At 42.7% G+C, this 23692-nt stretch overlaps 1 protein-coding gene across 1 annotated transcript in view; it reads left to right on the top strand.

Moving 5' to 3' along the window:
- The first annotated feature begins 5469 nt into the window (after nt 1–5469).
- The window catches only part of SVOP (SV2 related protein), an 82598-nt gene continuing 64375 nt past the window's right edge, over nt 5470–23692 (top strand). Inside the window, exon 1 of the mRNA XM_082667690.1 lies at nt 5470–5629. Coding sequence (XP_082523816.1) covers nt 5595–5629 — 35 coding nt within the window. The 5' untranslated portion in view covers nt 5470–5594. The remainder of the gene's footprint in view (nt 5630–23692) is intronic.

Consider the following 23692-nt stretch of genomic DNA (forward strand, 5'->3'; position numbering starts at 1 on the left):
AGCATCAAAATTGTTACTCCTTCTGGTAAAAAATGCTCATTAGAAGCTCATGAAAAGTGAAAAAACAGGCCACCTAATAGGATAAATATGATTCCAAATTTGTAAGAAGACGTCTATGTATGTGTCTCTGCATCAAAAAATGGCTGGAAAGCTATACCCCCCAAATGGTAACTCTGGTTATCTCTTTGTGGTAGATTAGTAGTAAGTTTTAGTTTCTTCTGAATGCTTTTCTATGTTATCTGAGTTTCTACCATGATCATTTATTTCTTTCATAATTAGAAACATTTTTAAGACATGACTATATAAGTCTATCTTTCTTTATGAGGTAGTTCTGAATTGTTGCAGCCTTTGTAACTCAAACCCTCCTTTTCGGATTGATCTCCAATCTCCAGAGAGATCTTAAAATCAGCTTTTAAACTTGCTTTACCTCTCAGATCCTCACAATAAACCCGCCTTTAAGCCTTCTTGGGAGCTCTTCAATATAAATCCTTTATAAAAATAATTGATTTGCAATAAGTAATTGTGGGAATTATTACCTAATTTATATGGTTGATCAGTTCATATTTCACATACATTCGTGTTCTTAAATCAGCAAGCCCATGCAAGTTTCCAAGAACTTGGATATGGTGTTTTGCTTGTCTCCTCCTATTTGATGTTACTTTTTATGTTGTCAAACAGTGCCTGGATTCCTTTTTACTTTCCAGTAAGAATGAGATTAGCTTAAAAGTCACTTCCTCCTGTTCAGACAGAAGCCCTGTAAGACTTTAGCCCATTGCTTCCCAGACATCTGATCATAACGTCTTAAAAGTCACAATTATTTATTTTTCTAATCAGGAAGGACCTTAACCGAAGAGGCCATGAGAGGCCAGCTCATCTGACTCGTGAGGAAACTGAGGCCCAGAAGAGTTAATTGATAACAGAATTAACTTCTGCCATCAATTAAACTAGTCACCCCATTTCCTGGCAGAGACTCTTGTGTTTTTTCTCTACTGTCTTTTCTGAGAGTTTCAAACATGGGGAACAATACAGAAGGGAAGCTGAGTGTAGTAGCCAGCCTCCAAGATATGCCCCAAAGACCCCCTTATATCCTGGATTCATATCCCACATCAAATAAGGCTGACATGTGTAACCAAAAGATTATTGTGATAAGGACAGTATGTAAATTTCAAGGCCAGGTCATAAAAGACATTCTCACATCAACTTTGCTTTCTCTTGGACCACTTACTTTGGGAGAAGCCACTGACCATGTTAGCTGTGAAGATGCTCAGGAGAGGATCTTCTTATGGAGAAGAAAGAACTGAGGCCTCCTGCCAACAGTCATCACCAACTTACCAACCATGTGAGTCCGCCATCTTGAAAGTGGACCTTCCTGTCTCATTTGAGTCTTCATATGAGACTGCAGCCCTGGCTGATATCTGTCTGCAACCTCATGAGAGACCCTGAGCTACAACCACCCAGATAACCTGCTTTTGGATTCCCGACCTACAGAAACTGTGCAAGATAATAATTGTTAATATTTTTCAAAGATGCTAAGTTTTGGGGTAATTTGTTATGCAGCTATAGATAACTAAGACACTAGGAGCAATGTTCCTCAAAATGTGGGCCTTACACGGCTTAGCTCAAAAATCCCCTGACTTCCTGGTTAAAAGTGTAGGCTCCTGGCTCCATCCCAGCCAAATGGATCAGAATGTATCAGTGTGATGCCCATACATCTGCATTTTGACAAGCTTCAGCTATTTGGATAGCATCCTAAAGTTTTTTGGCCATATCCAGATGTCACCTTTACTTTTAATTTAATTTTCTTTTTGTCTGTAGAAGTCACTTTATTTTCTTTTCATTTTATTTTTTTATTGGCGTATAATTGCTTTACAATGTTGTGATAGTTTCTGCTGTACAATGAAGTAAATCAGCTGTATGTATACATATATCCCCTCCCTCTTGAACCTCCCTCACATTGCCCCCATCCCACCCATCCAGGTCATCACAGAGCACTGAGCTGAGCTTCCTGTGCTTTATAGCAGGTTCCCACTAGCTACCTATTTTACACATGGTAGTGTATATATGTCCATCCTAATCTCCCAATTTGTTTAATTAGTTTAGTTTAGTTTTTTTATCTATATCACATAAATATTTTAAAATTTCTTTTGTTTTTAGATTGTTTTCACATTTGGAAAAAACCATATTTTTCTAATATACATAAAAATAAGTATCTGTATTTGATCATTTAAGTAGGTAAATGTTTATCCCATGTATCACCTAAAGTCATCTCCATTACACTCAAAAGTAAACACTCTATACTTGGTAGAACACTGAGACAGCGGAACAGAGATCATTTGGAAATGATGAGAGTTACAGCACCCCACATGTTCTCTGGAACTGGACCAGTTCTAAGCGCTGGCATCTGTAGCATCTCCTTCCATTCTCACCACACTCTTGGACAGCAGGCAGGGTAATGTATGATTAGTGCCACTTTTACAGATGAGAACACAGCCACATACAGGTGGAGAGGCCGGTCTAAGGTCACAATGCTTGAATGCAACCCCTGTCTCCTGTCTTCCTGCTCAAACTTTTTTGCAAGATACACTATTCCTCCGTGGCCAAATAACCCATAGAGATCTAGAGAAAGGGAAGGACACCTAAAAATATAGAGGGAATACTATTGTGAACGAATGTTACAAAACACACAAATTTACTGGAACTGGATCATAGACCTAAGTGTAAAAGCGAAAACGATAAAACTCTCTGAGGAGTTTTTTCATAGGAGAAAAATCTTTGCAACCTTGGGGTAAACAAAGATTTCTTATGTCACAAAAAGCACAAATCATAAAAGAAAAACAATCTGATAACCTCAGTCCTATCAAAATTTAAATTTTTCCTCTTTGAAAGATACTGTTAAGAAAATGAAAAAGTATGCCACAAATTTCAGAAAAATTTATAATACATATATCTAACAAAGACCTGTATCCATAATGTGTAAAGAACTCTTACAATTTAGTAAGAAGACACACAATTCCCCTCAAACTGTCAAGATATTTGGACAGACAAGACACTGCACAAAAAAGAGATATAAATGGCCAATAGGCACATGAAAATATGGTCAACATAATTTGTCATGAGAGAAACAAAAATGAACACCACAATGCCATACCACTATACACCTATTAGAATGGTGACAGTTAAAGAAACTATCAATGCTGTGTGTTAGTGAGGATTTGGAGCAACTGGAATTCTCATACATCACTGATGGGAATGTAAAATGATACATACACTTTGGAAAGCCGGCAGTTTCCTATAAAGATAAACATAATCTTACCTCAATGACCCAGCCATTTCACTCTTCCATATTTATTTATCCAAGAGAAATGAAAATGAAAATCTACACAAAGACTTGTACATGAATGTTCACAGCTACTTCATTCATCATAACTCCAAATTTAGAAAATCCAAAATGGTCATTCATTGATGAATAGGTAAATAAAATGTGGCATATCCATACAATAGAATATTACTCAGTGATAAGAATGCACTACTAAAACGACACAGTAACACTTAGGAATCTCAAAGCCATGCTGAGTGAAAGAAGTTGAGACACAAAAGAATATGTACTTTATGCTTCTGTTTATATAAATTCTAGAAAATGCAAATTAATCTATAGTAATAAAAGCAGCTTAGTGGCTGTCTGGAGCCAGAGATGAACTTTTGGGGTGATGGAAACATTCTGTATCTTGATTGCGTTGTTGTTACACTTTTTCTTTGCAAGGGCATATGGGCTATTTATACATCTTCTTTGAAGAAATGTCTATTCATATCCTTTGCCCACGTTTAAATTGGGTTATTTGTCTTTTACTGAGTTGTAAGGGTTCTTTACGTATTTTGAATGTAAATCTCTTATTAGTTATACGATTTTCAAATATTTCTCTCATTCGGTGGGTTGTCTTTTCACTTTCTCCATGGTATCATTTGCAGCATAAAGGCATTTAACTTGGATATGGTCCAATATATCTGTTTTTTGTTTTTTCTTGTGTCCCTTATGCTTTTTGATGTCATGTCTATGAGACCACTGCCTAATTCCAAGTCATAAAGACTTATTCCTATGAGTCTTAGAGTTTTATCTAAGAGTTGTGTAGTTTGAAATCTTGCACTTAAAAGTATTCAAAACCTTTTAAGCATCTCTATGTTGGATCTGGCTTTCTGTTTGTATGGAGTTGAGTAACCAACTGTCAAGGTTTGCTTGGAGCCCAGCACTTTCCGGGACATGGAACTTTCAGTGCTATAACTCAAGTCCTGAACAAACCAGGGTGAGTTGGATCCATTACCAATAGACCTCCAACTTGCCAACCCTGATATAAATTATTATCCCTACTCTCTAGGGCTTAAAATAGATACTGAATCTCCTCACTTGAATGAAAGATGTTTGTTTTCAGTTTACCAATCATTTATTGAGTGCTCAAAATGCAAAGCCCTGGGGTTGAGTGTAGCTAGGAATATAAAATTCCAATTTCAGTGTCCATAAATAAATTTTATTGTTCCAGGCCCTTGGGGTACATCAACAAACCTTTATGGAGCTTAAATGCTAAAGGGGGGGGGGAGACATTCTAGTGGAAGGGGGATGGGAGAGCCATTAAACAAGATGAAGAGGATTTTGAAGGCAGGGATTTGGTTTTATTAATCTTTGATTCCCCAGAACTGTAGAAATCACTCACTAATGCTTGTTGAATGAATGAATGAGTAGCTTTCTCCTACTCAACGTACATTTTTTTGTGTGTGATTCATTTCACAAGACCTCAGCTCTGTGGGACTTCCCTGGTGGTCCAGTGGGTAAAACTCTGTGCTTCCGATGCTGGGGGCCTGGATTCCATCCCTGGTCAGGGAAGTAGATCCCGCATGCATGCCGCAACTGAGTCTGCATGCCACAACTAAGAAGCCTGTATGCTGCAACTAAGACCCGGCGCAGCCAAAATAAATAAATATGTAAAATAAAATAAAAGACCTCAGCTCTGTGATGTCAATGTCACTTCTAACTTGTTCTCTGTCATATGCCCGGTGAGTCTTACAGTGCCTGGCACACAGTAGGTGCTCAATAAACAATGCTTCAATGCATGAGTACGTATACAATTTTTTCATTCTCTGCATTTTGTTATAGCAGCCTGGGTTTCAAGAATATTACACCAGTAACAACCTTAATGAATCCCTACAAATAAACATTTAGAGAGGCTTCGTCAAGCAAAGAGTGCTCATTGGTACCTAGACAGCCATTTCACAGGCTGGTGTGCCCCACAGGCATCTCAGTAAAACACCACCAGCCACAGACAGCCTGTAAATTCCGCTAACCAGAAGGGCTCTCCCCGCCCCCTCTCCCCGCGCAGCTAGCCCTGCCCTTCACCTCCTCTTCTCCGCCCACTCTCGCCGCGGTCTCCTGGCGGCGGCGGCTTTGTCTCTTGGGCTGGCCCCTGGCGGCTCCCTCCCCGGAACAGCTGCCACCGAGGGAGGAAGCCGCGCGGTCCAGAGCCCTAGTGCTGAAGCCCCCGAGCCCTCGTCATCCACCACCACCATGTAAGGGCCATGAAAAGGGCTCGTCCTGGCGCAGCGCGGACATGGAGGAGGACTTATTCCAGCTAAGGCAGCTGCCGTGAGTATCCTGGGGGCGAGTAAGACGCAGACAGGTTTTCCTTTTTTAAAGGAAAACCTGCAGAGGGGCGTCTCAGCGTGGCTTCCTGAATTTAAAGGGAACTGTTTCAGAGGAGAGAATTAGGCCTGGAGGAGACAAGCCATTTTCCTACCCCATCAGCTCAGCATCTGTATCTCTGACTCAGTTCGATTTTTCAGATCCGTCGGAATCTTATGGGGACCTACCCATGTTATGTTTTCCCTTATAATGGCTCTCAATCCTAAAGGCATTTTGAGGTCTGTGTTTTAAGAAAGCGTTAGCTGCTGTTTTGAGATGCGGACTGAATTGATGAGTCCATGCAATGACATCGGTCCTTTCCAGTCCTTCTCCTATGCTGTGAAATTCCTAATTTTCCTGCAAGGTCTTTTAGAAGGGAATGATACTGATGTTGCAAACTGGTTTCTAAAAAGCAGGGATTCCTTCCTAGAGAGGAGGCTTCTGCAAAGTCTTGTTGTTTATGAAGTGTGTGAATGAGAGGGCTGTGCATCGTTGCTGAAACCTCTTGCCTTCTGAATGAACGGCTTTTGTAACAGCTAGCTAGAGTGAGACTCACTGTCGGCTCTCCTTGGGAACTCAGGAATACCCTGCTTAGAGGATTGGAATTTTTCAGGGATGCCAAATTTGCTCTGAAAATCTTGGGGGAATACAATCAAGCGTGGCAAGTATAGGGAGCTTGTAAAGGGGCTTCCAAATGTCTCCTACCACGAGCTGATGGTGATTTGTTAAGCAAATTCCAAGAGTATGAGATGGGGCATTAAAAAGAACATTAATGGGGGTTTTGTTTTAATTTTTAGAAGTACTAGCCATTTGGATGGTAAAACTAGACACCATTTGGAATTGTTGGAAAGGGTGCATTGTTGTTAGTATGTGTGTATTTTCTTGACTTAAATGTTTTTTTCTGTCTAAGCCACTGAGGAATTCTCCCAAGTGACTTTTAGCGTGACTGATACAGCTCTCTGAAGCTATAAGTACTGAAGGGTATTGTAGTGTCTGCTTCTCAATCAGTATAAAATTAATTTTCATTAATATTTTTAATTAATTAAATTTTTACTTTTAAGCTTTTATTAATTGATCCTCAAATAGCATATCTTATGTAACACAGCATTATTTCACAAATGCTAAAGGACACTCAGTTATAATATCCAAAGCTGATGTGTGAATACATAAAAATGTACATATCTGAGTGCAGATATCTCAAGGAAAACATACCACGTTCATTGAAAATAAATATCATGTTTAATATTATCATATTATCTATGATAATATTATCATATTATCTCTAAATAAAAAATAATTCAGAAACTAAAATATGAAATTTGGTACTCAGAATAAGAATACATATTGGAACTGCAGTTTTACTGGGATAAATTTTCAAATGCTGTCAGAGCATGTGAACTTTGCAAATTACTCAAAGATTCATGTATATTTAATCTAATATATAGACATGACACTAGAATGACAATTCCTTCCTTAATTTAAAAAAGTAAAATTAATAAGAATTTTTTACTTCAGCTTTAAATTAATTTAGTTTTTATACTAATATATAATATAATGTACTAATATAATATATAGATAGGGAAAATAAAGTTCAAAAAGAAGTACAAAAATAAAAGTAAGTCTCTCTCTTCCCAAACCCCAGTGTTAAGTTTCTTGATTATTTTTCTGATTTTTATACACATAAATACATATAATATCTATTAGAGAGGCCACATTGTATGCTGGTTAAGAGCACTGACTCTTGAGAAGACAGACTTGGCTTCAAATCCTGACTGTGCCACTTCCTGGCTGTGTGACTTCGAGCAAGTGACTTAACCTTTCTGAGACTCAGTTTCCTTAGCCATAAAATGGGAATCATAATAGTACTTGATTCAGAGGGTTATGGGGAAGATCAAATGAGATAATGTGTGCTAATGCCTGGCAGATACAAAGAAGTCACACGTATTAACTATTATTATTATGACATCTGAAAATTTATAAAAACAAAATCTGTAGACTCTTTATGCTGGACTCCCCCAAAATGTAATCTGCAAACCCCAAAGTACATTTGAATGATGTTAAAATTAGCCCTGAAATATGTTAACCTCCATTTATAAAAAAGAATAGAAGAAAAGGAGCAGCCGTGTGAATCTGAGTGGGTTACACATCACGACATAGGTGTTTTTTAAACCACACCCTATATATATTATTCACAGATTGCTGGCAACAGACTGCCTGAGAGCAATATGGATTTTTAAAAAATCAGAGTGCCTTGTAGAGGGTGGGCAAGAGTGGACCTTGGAACAGGCTCAGTCCCGCAGGAGGCCAAGTGTTAATAGATTACAAGCTGCTAAGTAGTTAACAGGGTCAGGGGAGGGGGAAGAGGGATGAGGGTGTCTAAGAAATAGTCCTTTCCTGCTGTTAGAGGCACCTTCACACAGCTCTAGGATGGGTCATTTGAGACCACAAACAACCTCTGCCTTTCACCTGCTGTCCACTCAGGCACAGGAGATTCAGAAAGCTGAGATTTTATATCTAGTTCTGCCTTACTGTGAGATCTTATGCAAGTCAGATTTTCCTGGGTCTCTCCTTTCTAGGATGATTTCTTGAAAGCAAGTTATGCAGACTACATTGATTGATTGATTGATTGACTCATTCATTCATTCAGTGATTTTCCTGGGTACCATCCTAGGTCAAGGGATTCTACAACCAAATAAGATACATGGTCTTTGCCCTCAAGGAGCTCACAGTCTAGAGCTTCAATGTCCAATACAGTAGCCACTAGCCACATGTGGCTATTTAAATTTAAATTATGTAATTAGTATGTGAAATAATTTTCATATATAATACACAATATAAAATTTGACTTATAAGTAAAGTAGGTGGTGTTTGAAAAATCCGTTCCTCGGTTGCCTTAGCCACATTTCAAGTGCTCAGTAGCTACATGTGGCCAGTGGCTGCTGTAGTTGCGTTGTGACAGCATGGGTCCAAAACATTTCCGGAACTGCAGAAGGTTCTGTTGGACAGCACTGGTTCGATGGGAGAAGCGGATGTAGAGCACACAATTGCACAATAATTATGAGAATTGTTTTAAGGGCTACAAAGGACAAGTGCATGATGCAACAAGAGTAGTTCTAGATAGCGGAGGGGAGAATCAGAGAAGGCTTCCTGGAGGAAGTGACCTTGGAGCTGAACCCCCAGACATGTGTAGGAGTCAGCCAGAGAAAGAGATAGGATGGAGCATTTCAAATAGAGGGAATTGTGTGTGGGAAAAGCTCGCAATCAGGCCAGTGGAGCTTCACGAGCAAGTGGCGTGAGGGAAGGATGCAGAGGATGGCAGGGACCCGGCCACACAGGGCCCTGGAGTGAGGACAAGAAATTGGAACTTCATCCTGTGTTTGCTCAATCCACTCTCCCTCCTTTCTTACCAACCCCGTCTTTCAAGACTGAGCTTAAGTCCATCACCTCCATGAATCTCCTGGGCTTCAGCAGCAGCAGGGGTAAAAGTGTGGACTCTTGAGTCAGGCAGATCTGGGTTCAAACCCTGGCTCTGCCACTTAGCATCTGGGTGGCGTTGGACTAACGACTTCATCTCCCCAAGGTTGGGTGCTCATCGGTAAAGTTGGGATAATGGCGGTATCTGCATGGCAGGGCTGTTGTGAGAATGAGGGACGTCACCACTGGGAAGCTCCCAGTACAGTGGCTGGCTCTACGTAAGGGCTCAACCAGTGGTGCTGGTGTTTTTTGTCTTCCTGACTCTGGACTTGTTTCCCTTATCCTCCAGCTTATTCAGGTAGCAGAGTACCTAGAAGCCATGGTCTCCTTTTCAGAATACTAAGGAATGTCCTAATGCTAGCTCATGGAAGCACATGTCCAAACTTGAACTCCTGATCTCTCCTGCACTCTGCTCCTCTTTCAGCCTCACCCATACCAGTTGATGTAACTCTGTCCATCCCATTTGGAGTCAATTTTGACCCCTCTTTCCCTCTCATATTTCACTTCAATCCATCGGGAGATTCTACTGGTCCTGCCTTTGAGCTACATCTAAACTCCTACCACTTCTCTCCACCTCTACTGCTAGTCCTTGGTTCAAGCCTCCATCACCTCTCACCTGGGTTAATTCCAGTGGTCATCTTTCTGGTCCTCCTGTTCCTGCCCTTGTCTCCCTACAGCCCATTCTCAACACAGCACCAGAGGGATTCTTTAAAAGTCAGGTCACATCCCTCCTCTGTTCAAAACCCTCCAGGGCTCTTCTCCTCTCCCACCCCCTCATGCAGCCATTCTGTCTCCTTGTTTTGCCTCAAACACACCATGTAGGCTTCTGCCCCAGGACCCACTGTTCTCTCTACCTAGAAAGCTCTTCTGCAGAGTATCTGCTTCACCTTTGTCAAGTCTCAAATGCCACCATCTCACCAAAGCCTACCCTGACCACCTCCTTAAAATTTGCAGCCCTCTCTCACAGCCATTAGGATGGCAACTACCAAAAATAAATAAAAATAACAGGTGTTGGTGAGGATGTGGGGAAATTGGAATTCTTACACACTGACTGTTGGCGAGAGTCACAAATGGTGCAGCCTCCATGGAAAACAGTAGGGTGGTTCCTCAAAAAATTAAAAATAGAATTACCATATGACCCAGCAATTCCACTTCTGGGTATATACCCACAAAAGAATTGAAAGCAGAGTACTGAGGAGATATCTGTACAGCCAATGTCATAGCAGCATTATTTGCAATAGCCAAAAGGTGGAAGCAGCCCAAGTGTCCCTTCATGGATGAGTGGATAAACAAATGTGGTCTATCCATACAGTGGAATATTGTTTAGTCTGAAAAAGGAGGGAAATGCTGACACGTGCTACAACATGGATAAACCTTGAGGACATTATGCTAAGTGAAATAAGCCAGACACCAAAGGACAGCTGGTGTATGATTCCACTATATGCAGTTCCTAAAGTAATCAAATTCATGGAGACATAAAGTCGAATGGCCAGAGGCTGGCGAAGTGGAGTAGGGGGATCTGCGTAGTGGGTACAGAGTTTCAGTTTTACAAGAGGAAAAGAGTTCTGTGGATGGACAGTGGTAATTGTTGTGCAACATTGTGAATACAGTTAATACCACTGAACTGTACTCTTCAAAAACATGGTTAAAATGATAAATTTTATCTTATGTGTATTTTACCATAATTGAAAAAAATTGCAGCCCGTTTCCCCCATCTTCCAGACCGTGTTCAGCTTTTTCTTTTTTTATAGCACTTATCACCTACTAACGTACCATGTAATTTGCTTACTTATTGTTTAGTGTCTGTCTTTACTTACTAGTGTGAAAGCTTCACACACGGCGGGGGTCTAATGTATCCCAAGAAGGTGGGGCATTGCCTAGATTCCATCTGATACTGGAGTTCAGTATAGACCAGGCCAAAGGATTAAATAAAAACTGTATGAGGGCTTCCCTGGTGGCGCAGTGGTTGAGAGTCCGCCTGCCGATGCAGGCGACGCGGGTTCGTGCCCCGGTCCGGGAGGATCCCACATGCCGCGGAGCGGCTGGGCCCGTGAGCCATGGCCGCTGAGCCTGTGCGTCCGGAGCCTGTGCTCCGCAATGGGAGAGGCCACAACAGTGAGAGGCCCGCGTACCGCAAAAACAACAACAACAACAACAAAAACTGTATGAATGAAAAAATCAGAAAAATCTGTCCATCAGCTTAATCATTCTCCTTAACAGTGGGGGCCACCATTATTAAGTTTTAGCAGCTAAAGCACTGAGTCCCCATGGAAAGATCACACATAACCTTGTTTCATCCTATTTGCCGTTCTGCTTCCCCATCCCCTTCCATTAAATCAGGGAGGTTGAGAGAATGCAGTTTGACTTACTGATTACATGACTACGTTCTTGAAACTGTCCCAGGCAAGTTCTTTGTGCCCATAAGGATTCATTCTTGGTTCTAGGGAAGGAACTGGAAGCAGGTTTTGTTTCCTCTAAATGAGGAGACTGCTGCACAGAGACAGGACCAGAGTAGGCGGCTAAGGCACACGTGGGGCTTCATGTTGGCTCCCATCCCCCTGAGGCTCATCGGGGCAAAAGGAAGGGATTCCTGGCCAAGGAGGAGAGATGGGAGTTTCATTGTCACCCACCTCAGGCAAAAAGTAGGGAGTTATTGTAATAGCCTAGGAATCCTCAAGGTTAACCCACCACAGGCTTTTAAAAACTCAAGCTCCCTACAGCTCAGTAACAAAAAACCAAACAACCGAATCCAAAAATGGGCAGAAGACCTAAACAGACATTCCTCCAAAGAAGACATACAGATGGCCAACAGGCACATGAAAAGATGCTCAGCATTGCTAATTAGTAGAGAAATGCAAATCAAAACTACGATGAGGGGACTTCCCTGGCAGTCCAGTGGTTAAGACTCCGAGCTTCCAATACAGGGGGCGTGGGTTCGATCCCTGGTCGGGGAACTAAGATCCCACATGCTAAGCAGCAAAATAAATAAATAAATGAAAATAAAGATAATACTAAGTTTCTTAAAGCAAAACAAAACAAAACAAAAAAACTACAGTGAGGTATTCACACGGTCAGAATGGCCATCATCAAAAAGTCTACAAATAACAAATGCTGGAGAGGGTGTGGAGAAAAGGGAACCCTCCTACATTGTTGGTAGGACTATACATTGGTGCAGCCACTCTGGAGAACAGTATGGAGGTTCCTTAAAAAACTAAAAATAGAGTTACCATATGATCCTGCAATCCCACTCCTGGGCGTATACACAGAGAAAACCATAATTCGAAAAGATACATGCACCCCAATGTTCATAGCAGCACTATTTACAATAGCCAAGACATGGAAATAACTTAAGTGTCCATCGATAGATGAATGGATAAAGAAGATGTGGTGTATATGTACAAATTTGAATATTACTCGGGCATTAAAAAGGAATGAAATAATGCCATTTGCAGCAACGTGGATGGACCTAGAGATTATCATACTAAGCAAAGTAAGTCAGAAGGAGAAAGACAAATACCATATGATATCACTTAGATGTGGAATCTAAAATATGATAGAAATGAACTTATTTGCAAAACAAAAACAGACTCAGAGACATAGAAAACAAACTTACGGTTACCAAAGGGGAAAGGGAGTGGGGGAGAAATAAATTAGGAGTTTGGCATTAGCAGATACACACTACTGTATATGAAATAGATAAACAAGGTCCTACTGTATAGCACAGGGAACTATATTCAATGTCCTGTAATGAACAGCAATGGAAAAAATATGAAAAAGAATATGTGTATATATGTATAAGTGAATCACTTTGCTGTACACCAGAAACTAACACAACATTGTAAATCAACTATACTTCAATTAAAAAAAAAAAAAACAACTCTCAGGCTCAAAGCTGCTCACACCCCATCATTTCAAACACATGCCAGCCAGCTTCACCTCTAGGGAATATGTGTTTCAGTGACTTAAGTGGAACAGTCTGGAGGCCAAAGAAAGAAAGTCTCCTTGCAAAGAGGCCATTGCTTAGGTGGTCTTAGGCCTTAGAGAGAGTTGTTCAAGGGCCTACTGACCCTGACAGTGGCTTTACAGCCCAGCCAAGCTCTTCTCTGGGCTGTCTAAAAGAATAACAGATCTGAATGTGAATCATTATGTGATCTTGGGCAATTCATTTAACTTCCCTGAGACATAAGAGGGTGCCTGGGCCACCTTCAAGGGCATTTTTGGCTTTTTAAGAAAATATTTATTTATTTGATTTTATTTTGGCTGCGCCTGGTCTTAGTTGCAGCACACGGGATCTTCGTTGAGGCATGCGGACTTCTTAGTTGTGGCATGCATGCAGGATCTAGTTCCCCGACCAGGGATCAAACCCAGGCCCCCTGCATTGGGAGCGTGGAGTCTTACCCACTGGACCACCAGGGAAGTCCCCATTTTTGGCTTTAAAAGACTGTGATCCTAAGCTCTCTAGATGGATGTGCCTGGTACCATCTGGCTTATGGTGATTATTCTGGTGTCATTATTAAGAGCATCTCTTTCTTAAACATGGGGTTTGTAACCTCAACGCTGTTCACATTTTAGACCAGATGACACTTTGTCATGAGAGGCTGTCCTAGACATTATAGGATGTTTAGCAGCATCCCTGGCCTCTACCCACAGGATGTCACAACCACCAACTGCCCCTCCAAGTTTTGACAATCAAAACTGTCTCCAGACATTGCCGGTGTCTCCTGGGAGACTGAATGGCTGCCCCATTGAGAACCACTGCTTGTTGAATGAAGGAGTGGATAAATAAGTTGCAAAGACAAACTGCCTGGAAAGTTGTCCCCCAGGCTTTCAGTTCCCCCTGTTAGAAGTTACCCATCCCCCCACTGAGGCCACATCACAGAATGATTAAGTGTGTGGCCTCTCTGCTCAAGTAGAAAGTCAGATTTGAATTCTGACTTTCCTGCAGACTTGGAAGGTAACCTTGGGCAAGTTACTTTTCTTCTCCGGGCCTCAGTTTCATCATCTGTAAAGTGGGGATAGTAATAGCGTCCACCTCACAGGGCATAAGGCTTATAAAATACTTAGTGGAGCTCCCAGCACGTGGTGAGGGCTTAACAAATTTTAACTATTATTTATTTGTGTTCATTGCCTTTTGTCTAGAATATAAGCTGTTGGTCCATTATCCAGGGAACAAGCTCAAAGCTATTCAGGTCAATGGGGGGTGGCAGGAAAATACAAAAAAATAAAATCCACAGAGAACTATATTTTCCATTAATTATAGACTTATAGACATTCAGGAACGGAAAGGACCTTAAAAGTCATCACTCCAACCCCTTATACCTCATATTCTCAATTCCACGCAAGAGGGGATCCAAGTGGTGGCTTCTAAACATCTGTGGCCACCATCAACATCTTATTAAAATTCAGATTCATGGGCCCTGCTCTGCAGAGATGCAAAAGCTTTAGGTCTGGAGAATGGCCAGGAATCGGCATTGTAATTGGTTCCCTAACGGGTACTCTTGGCCTCAGAGGAGCATCTGCTACTGGTTAAGATCATGGGTTCTGGAGCTACTCAGGCCAGGAACCTAGGATACTATATACACTCTAGGGGACTTGGACCAGAGCCTCAGTTTACTTGTCTATAAACTGGGGATATTAATAACCCTCCCTCCTAGGGTTGCTGAACAGATTATATAAGATATACATATGCTAGGGACTTCCCTGGCGGTCCAGTGGTTATGACTCCATGCTTCCAATGGAGGTGGTGTGGGTTCGATCCCTGGTCGGGGAACTGAGGTCCCATATGCCATGCAGCGGCAGCCAAAAAATAAACAACAACAATGTGACTAAACCAGCCAAGATGACTAAATATAATGCCACAAAAACTCAAAAAAAGATATATATGCTATCTATATATTTACTGTATATAATTATATATAGCATTTAGGCTTGCCCTTGGCATGCTGAGTGCTACGTATTAAACATCATTACTCCTGAGTCCATACACGTGGACACCTGCCTTTCCTAGACCTTTCATGAAGAGGAGCCCACTACCATCTAAAGCAGCCTTTTTCATCTCTGGACTTCTCTACCTGAGAAGCCTCCTTATATTTTGTTGAAATCTGTTTCCCTCTTTATATCCAGCAGTTCAAGCTCTATCCTCAGGGTCCAACTTGCACAAGCACCTTCTTTCACATGCCAGAAGTTCACATATTGGAAGACGAGGTTCAGCCCCTGAGAAGACTCTAACCAAATCAGACTGATCAGCGAGTCCCCAGGTCTTATCCTGAAGGAGACAAAGCAAGTCCATTTGTCAGTGACCCTGGCAGTTTCTCTGCTCCAGGCCCACAGCATCTAACCCCATTTGTCAGTAGGTTTCAGATTCTAAAGAAGTCCCCGTGTGATGTAGCTGAGTACCTGGGACGGAGCTAAGGGGCGCTGGTCATCAGTTTTGTTTTGTTTTGTTTTGTTTTGTTGCGATACGCGGGCCTCTTACTGCTGTGGCCTCTCCCGCTGCGGAGCACAGGCTCTGGACGCACAGGCTCAGCGGCCATGGCTCACGGGCCCAGCAGCTCCGCGGCATGTGGGATCTTCCTGGACCTGGGCACGAACCCGCGTCCCCTGCATCGGCAGGCGGACTCTCAACCACTGCGCCACCAGGGAAGCCCTGGTCATCAGTTTTGTTGACTGAGTTCCCCAAATCTGAGGACACTTGTTATAACTCGGCCCTTTGCTGTTTAGCTTTGCAGATGGGCCTCCCTGGTCCGAGCCAGCATCACTTCTCACTCAGCTGACCACACAGTCTCCCTGCTTTCTCTCCCCATCTTTGTGTGTTAATCAGGCTTTTTATTTTCTCTGTTCTGATGTTTTGACATCTTAGGGCCTCAAAGGTCCTGGAGGGCACTCCCCTCCCAGGGTTAATTAATAAATAACTCACCCGCCAGTGTACTTTTCATGTGCAAACCAAGCAATCCAGACCCATTAATCCACCTGCCCTAATCACTCCACAGCCAAATCCCAGACAACTGGAGACAGTCCCTACGCTCAGAGCCTGGAGAAATTACTCAGACGAGCCAGTCCTCAGCCTGGCGACCCTGCGTCACCTTTTCCTTCCTATGGAAACCACAATAAAGACTCTTGCCCACATTTTCCCCTCACTCTTGCCCCGTTATTGACCCTGGTGCTTTCCCATTTGGCTTCCCAGGTGTGGTGTACCCCCTCTTCTTGGAATCTGTGAGTATAACAGAGTCTAATCTTTTCAAAGGCAGTTGTCTCCCGATCTGTTTGCCTTGCCACGCCTAAATAATAATAAAACCTGTATTTTAGGGACTTCCCTGGCAGTGCAGTGGTTAAGACTGTGCCCTTCCAATTCAGGGGGCACGGGTTCGATCACTGGTCAGGGAACTAAGATCCCACATACTGCGGGGCCAATAAATAAATAAAAGTGTGACACACAAAAACATTTTTTAAAACCTATATTTTAAAACAGTCTCCCCAATCTATTCCTCTTCTTGTAGAAAAATGTGCCTGAACGATCTTCCCTAAATCAACTCTGATCATCTTCCACTGTGTCACCCCTACTTGAAAGCTTTCAGTGGCATCCCATTGGTCTTAGGATAGCATGAAAAATCCTCCCTGTGGTCTCCAGAGCTCTCTATAATTCAGCCTGTTTCTCTGACCTCTACTCCTCGGTCCTACCTCTGGGCCTTTGCACTGGCTGTTCTCTCTCCTCCTCCCCTGTCTGTGTGGGACTCTCCTGGTTCTCAGACCTCAGGGAAGTCTAACCTGACTACTCTTCCCTCCAATCATTCTCTATCCTGACTACTCTTCCCTCCAGTCATTCTCTATTCCCTGTCTGTTTCCCTCTCAAGATTCATTGATTTGCAGATGTATAATGATTTCTTGTTACTAGTACATTAACCATCTTCCCAGCTAGGGCATCCCAGCTAGGGCATTCCCAGCTGGGACTTCCGGAGGGCAGTTGTATTTTATCTCCTATTGTATCCCAGCCTTCAGCCCATAGTCAGCACTCAATAAACTTATTAAAATACTGAAGAATGATGGGGCCAGGCTCTTTGAGATGTTCTGTTAACTCCTTTAGTCTCCATGGCAACCCCGTGAGATAGGAATTACCATTTCCCTTCTCCCAGCAGGAAACTGAGACCCAGAGAAGTAAAGTAACTTAACCTCATAGCTACTGAATGGGGTGGGCAGGAGATTCACACCCAAATCAGTCTGTCTGCAGAGTGGGGCTCTTCTTTCTATGACAATCCCCCTCTCTTCAGACAGTAAATGCTACCCTGTAATAGTCACACTTAGGTACAAGCTTCCTTTTCAGTCTGATAGATTCACGAACTCAGGGAATAAGTATCCAGAAGCTGAGATGAAAAGAAATCAAGCCTTTACCCTAATCAAGTCTCAGACCCTAACTGAAGGTACGGAGGTGAATTATATCATGGTACAAGCGAGGTCTTTGGGTTGACAGCCATTTCCTCAAGCTCTTATCTTCTTTCAATAGCAAAATTATGTAAAACAATGTTCCCTGCTATTTTGGTAAATGATATGCTATATATACACAACAAATGCCAAGAAATTAGCCAGCTTGTTTGGAAGCCCTCCTATATTTAACATATGCCACTGCTATTTTCTTTTTCTGTCTTATTACTTTTTTTTTTTCCCTTGGGAAATCTTGGCTCCTGTAGCTGAGAACTGCTTTCAGGAACCCAGCCGATTCAAAATGTAGTCTGGCTTTCGGACTATAATTTCATGTCAGAGGTCTCTCTTTACATTCGTCTTAAAACAAGTTGTAATAAATAAAGGGCCCTGGCTTCTAGTGAATTGCCAGAGAAGGAAGGTGAACACATCCTGGTTTAAAACTCCAGAGAGCTAAGCCATTTTCTCAAAGTCGAATTTCACAAAGGTCAGTGTACTCCACGCTCAAGGCAGAAAGGTGACTTGAACCAAGCTGGGTTGGAGAAAAGCCAATATTGACACCGTGCCCCTCAGTTTCCCGTTCATCAATCTCAGTTAATCTTCACGGCCGTCCCAGTGTACTCCACGCTCAAGGCAGAAAGGTGACTTGAACCAAGCTGGGTTGGAGAAAAGCCAATATTGACACCGTGCCCCTCAGTTTCCCGTTCATCAATCTCAGTTAATCTTCACGGCCGTCCTGCAAGCCTGTCCTCATCCCATTTCACAGCCGAACGAGTCTGTAACATGCTTAGCTGATGTTACAAGACCAACAAGAGCTCTGTGAATAGTCGCTATTGTGATTTATATTGATTATTTAACTAATAGATGTGCAGGTTAAAAAATTTACATGTTGCAGCGGGATCCAAAATGAAAAGTTAAAAAAAAAAATTTCTTTTCCTTAAAACTCCCCATTCCCATCCAATCCTCCTTCCCAGAAGCAACCAGTCTTAGGCTTCTTAAGTATCCTTCTAGAATGTTCGACCGTAGAAGCAAAAATATTCTTGAGCCCACTTGAACACGCACACAGATTCACTAGGGACCTGGTTAAAATGCAGATGCTGATTCAGTAGATCTGGGTCAGGGCCCGAGACTCAGCATTTCTACCACGTCCCTAGGGGAGGCTGGGGCCTCTGGTTCGAGACCACACTTAAGTCTTAGTACCGAGGACCTAGATCACGGGACCATAGTGTAGCACATTTAATAAGGAGCCCCAGCGGGAATTCCCTGGTGGTCCAGTGATGAGGACTCAGCACTCTCACTGCCGGAAGCCCAGGTTTGATACCCGGCTGAGGAACTAAGATCCCGCAAGATGCAAACAAAAAAAAAAAAAAAAAAAAATGAGCCCCAGCAATCTTTTCCTGTTGGTTCTTGCAACCAACGTGTGTGTGTGTTTAGTGTGTGTGTGTTTATTGTGTTAAAATATACATAATAAAATTTACCATTTCAACAATTTAACTTGTACAGTTAGCGGTATGAATTACGTTCACAATGTTGTGTTACCTTTCCCACCATCCATCTCCAGAATTTTCTTATCTTTTGCAACTGAAACTCTGTACCCATTAACCGCTAACTCCCCATTCCCCACCTCACCACCCCCCATCACCTGGTGACCACTGTTGTACTTTCTCTCTCTGTGAATTTGACTATTCTAGGCCCTCTCAGATAGGTGGACTCGTACAATAATTGTCCTTTCGTGCTGGGCTTATTTCACTTAGCACTATGTCTTCAAAGTACATCCATGTTGTAGCACGGGTCAGAATTTCCATCCTTTTTAAGACTGAATAATATTCCATTGTATGGATAGACCACACTTTGTTTCTCCATTCATCCACTGATGACCACTTAAGTTGTTTCCACCTTCGGCTAATGTGGTACAGATCAATATAAAAAAATTTTTTTTTAACATTTTCTTTAGTGGATGTGCCATCGTCTATCTAATTACTCCTTTCCTGATGATTGTTTCTGGTTTGGTATCACCGCAGCAAAGCTGCAAGGAGTGTGCTAGCACCAGAAGAGACTACAGCAGAGTGGCTGGGAGCAGGGACAATGAAATCCAATGGCTTTGCCAAAGCCTAGACACTTCTGTGTGACCTTGGGCGAGCTCCCAGCCCCTCTGTGCTTGAGTGTCCTCATCTGTAAAAAGGGGACAATGAAAGTGGGAATAAATAAGATAATCGAGGCACAGTGCAAACACTAGACTTGACACGCGCAAGCCAGCAATCATATCTGCCATTATTTGTAGGGTAAATCGTTGCCTACTGTGCCTGTCCCCACAATGAACTGCCTGCAGAACGCATTCTGGGTGGGAGCTCAAAGCACTGAAAAATTTGAAAGATAACGCGGATTACCTTCCCAAAAGGTTGCAGTGGTCTCTATTAGTCACAGAAGGAAGCACAGAGCCTTGGACGGTCCTGGAGGAGAGGATGTGATGAGAGGGAGAGTGTCAGGCCACATGGCTATCTCCTTCTGTGACGTTACCTGCAGAGTCAAGGGCGAGCCATGCGCCTTCCCCTCACCCCTGAAAAGCCATTGATAATGCACATAAATGTTCATTTCCTTACTGCGCTTAATAATTCTCTACATTTCTATCTTCTACAAATACCTTGGGGGACTGTTTATGTTTTTGGTTTGGGAGGTTGCTTCCTGGGGACAGGGTGTCCTACTCCTTTGTCGTTCCCTCCCTGGAACCCACTTCGCTCCACCCCTTGGTGGCTTGCAGAGTTGAAATGTCACCCCCGCCCCCGCTAGCCTCTCACTGCATCAGGTTCGTTTTATTTGCAGCTTTTCTCACAATGTGCAGGAATATCTATGTAGTAATACATACATCCATGTGTATTATATTTAAATACATATTTATTTATATTTACAAATATATTTAGAAACATTAATTTATATATTGATCTATAAATGTATAATGTATAAATATATATAAATTTATAACTATATACAAATAAATATTTATATACGTATGTAATTATTTACATATAAAAATTACAAAATACATGTGGATATATACATAAAATTTTTTATTGAGGTATCGTTGATTTACAATATTATGTTGGTTTCAGGTGTACAACATAGTGATTGACAACTTTTAAAGGTTAGACTCCATTTATATTATTATAAAATATTGGCTGTATTCCCTGTGCTGTATAATATATCTGTGTTGCTTATCTATTTTATACATAGTAGTTTATATCTCAATCCCATACCCCTGTCTTGTCCCTACCCCCTTCCCTCTCCCCACTGGTAACCACTTGTTTGTCCTCTATATCCACAGGTCTGTTTCTTTTTTGTTACATTCACTAGTTTGTTTCATCTTTTAGATGCCACATATAAGTGATAACATACAGTATTTGTCTTTCTCTGTCAGATTTATTTCACTAAGAAGTAATAATATCCATGGCAGTGCTAAGGGTTGAGGGTTTGGGGCTTTTGGGGGGAGGGGGAATGGCAAAATACACATAAGATAAAATTTACCATTTTAACCATTTTTAAGAGGACAGTTCTGTGGCATTAAGTGCTTCACATTATTGTGCAAACGTCACTACCATCCATCTCCGGAAAGTTTTCATCTTCCCAAACTGAAACTGTACCTATTAAACACTAAGTCCCCATTCCTTCCTCTCCCAACCCCTGAAACCACCATTCTACTTTCTGTCTCTGAATTTGACTCCTCTAAGTATCTTATATAAGTGGAATCATGCAGTATTTGTCTTTTGGGGACTGGCATATTTCACTTATTAGCATGCCTTCATCCATATTATAGCATGTGTCAGAATTTCCCTCCTTTTTTGTTCCTGTTTTTTGTTTGTTTTTTGGCTGTGCAGCTTGTGGGATCTCAGTTCCCTCACCAGGGATTGAACCTGGGCCCTTGACCGTGAAAGCACGGAGACCTAACCACTGGACCACCAGGGAATTCCCCTTTCCCTTCCTTTTTGAAACTGAATAATATTCCATTTTATGTATAGACTGTATTTCGCTTGTCCACTCATCCACTGATGGACACCTGGGTTGTTTTCACCTTTGGGCTGTCGTGAATAGTGCTGCTGGGAACATGGACGTACATTCACAGTGTTGTACAACCTTCACCTCTATCTAATTCCGGAACATTTTCATCACCGCAAAAGGAAATTCTGTACCCATTAGGCAGTCACTCCCCATCCCTCTTTCCCCAGCCCCTGGCAACCACGGATCTGTTTTCTGTCTCTATGAAGTTGCTTCACATAAATGGAATCATACATGTGTGACTCTCTGTGTCTGGCTTCTTTCACTCAGCATCGTGTTTCAAGGTTCCTCTGTGTTGTAGCTTGTGACAGCGATTTGAGGACTTTTTACAGTAGTTATGCTGGAGGCTGCTCACAGAAGCTCTAGTGAGCAGATTGTGAAATATTCAGAACATCTCAGAGCCTGTTATTTAACCATTGAGAGCTTAAAATTGGTCACAGTGGGAGTATTTACCCCACAGATATTGGCAAATGCTACACATCAGTATGGTTTGGGGGCTTTGAGACTCAGTTTGTAGGCACTGGCTTCAGAGCATCCCCATAATCCCCATCCCTCCAGAGCTACCCCCAAATAAATTTTGGGGTGGCCAAAAACTTCGTTCGGATTTCCCCATGTTCTGCAAAGAACCCGAACGAACTTTTTGGCCAACACAATACATACTGTGAATAAAATGGTGCTCTTGCTGTAAAAGTGTTGCTTAAATGAAGCCCCAGATTCCAACTTCATGCCGGATAGCTAAGCCTAAGGCAGTCTGTCTCCTGGCCTTTGCTCCCAGGTGACACCTGCCTTCCAGCTGCAAAGGAAGCCCCAGCTCTGGACTGCAGGGACGTTTGTCTGAGTCCCGTGCCACGGGGGTTCTGGGCCTCTCGGGTGAGGAGCGTAAGCTGCAGGCACCCAGCTCAGCCAACAGAGTAGGAGCCTCCGCCCCTCAGCACTCGGGGTGGTGAAGGTGGGGTGGGCAGAATTGTTTGCCTGCCTCTAAGGCGCTAATTCGGTCGCTGGATCAGCCAGAGCAGCACCACCTGGGAACGTGCTGGAAATGCAAAATCTCAGTCTCCAACCGTGACTTTCTGAGCCACACCCTCTTGGAGTGGGGCCCCGACTTCTGTGTTGTGACCAGCCCCGCAGGGATTTCGAAGTTCTATCCAGCTCAAGAGCCCCTGCACAAATGTGACAACCTGAAGAGCTGTCAGCCAGGCTGGAATCGAGCTGTGCCTTTCTGTTCCTGCGCCAGGTCATGTCGTTATCCACTCTCTGGCAAGCCCACCCACACAGGGCAGCTGGGTTCGGGCTTCACAGTCATTCCCCAGACACAGGTGAATGCTCGCGAGAGGCGCTGATGCTTAGTGATTAGGACCCAGGGCTCTAATACCAAAGACATCCAGGCTGAAGCCTCAGTTCTTTCAAGCTGTGTGACCTCAGGCAAGTGTCTTAACCTCTCTGAGCATTTGTTTTCTCATCTGTACAATGGGGATAATAACATTAACTCATTCGTAGGTTGATCATCAGGGTAACTAACAGGAGATAATGTAAAAGGCATAGCTCTTAGCATTTAGTAAGTGCTCAATAAATAGCTGTATGGTTGGAGGGCTATTATTTGTAGCAGATACCCTTGGTGCCTGTCCAGATTCCCTTTACCAGATTGATCATCCCCCAGCTGCTGCCAATCATGGGTGCTCACAGCTCACAGCTGCAGTCACCTCTGGAGGGTGTCCCTTGACTGAGGGGAGCCACTTCACCTGGGGATACCTGGGAAGTTATGCCTTCCATCCCTGGGGTGGCATGACCAGTGATTGACTGATTCGAGCCAAGCCCCCAGACCTCTGGGTGGGACAATCTCCATGGTACAATTCACACTCCAGAGCTCCCTGTGGATCACATTTCATACAATGGAACATTATCCAGCCTTTAAAAGGACGGAAATTCTGACACATGTAACAACGTGAATGAACCTTGAAGATGTTAATTGAAATAAGCCAATCACGAAAAGACAACTACTGTGTGATTCCACTTATGTGGGGTCCCTAGAGTAGTCAAATTCATAGAGGCAAAAAGTAGAATCGTTCTTGCCAGGGGCTGGTGGGAAAAGGGGAT

This window comes from Grampus griseus, assembly GCF_964374135.1.
Source record: "Grampus griseus genome assembly, chromosome: 12".
Classification (NCBI taxonomy): domain Eukaryota; kingdom Metazoa; phylum Chordata; class Mammalia; order Artiodactyla; family Delphinidae; genus Grampus; species Grampus griseus.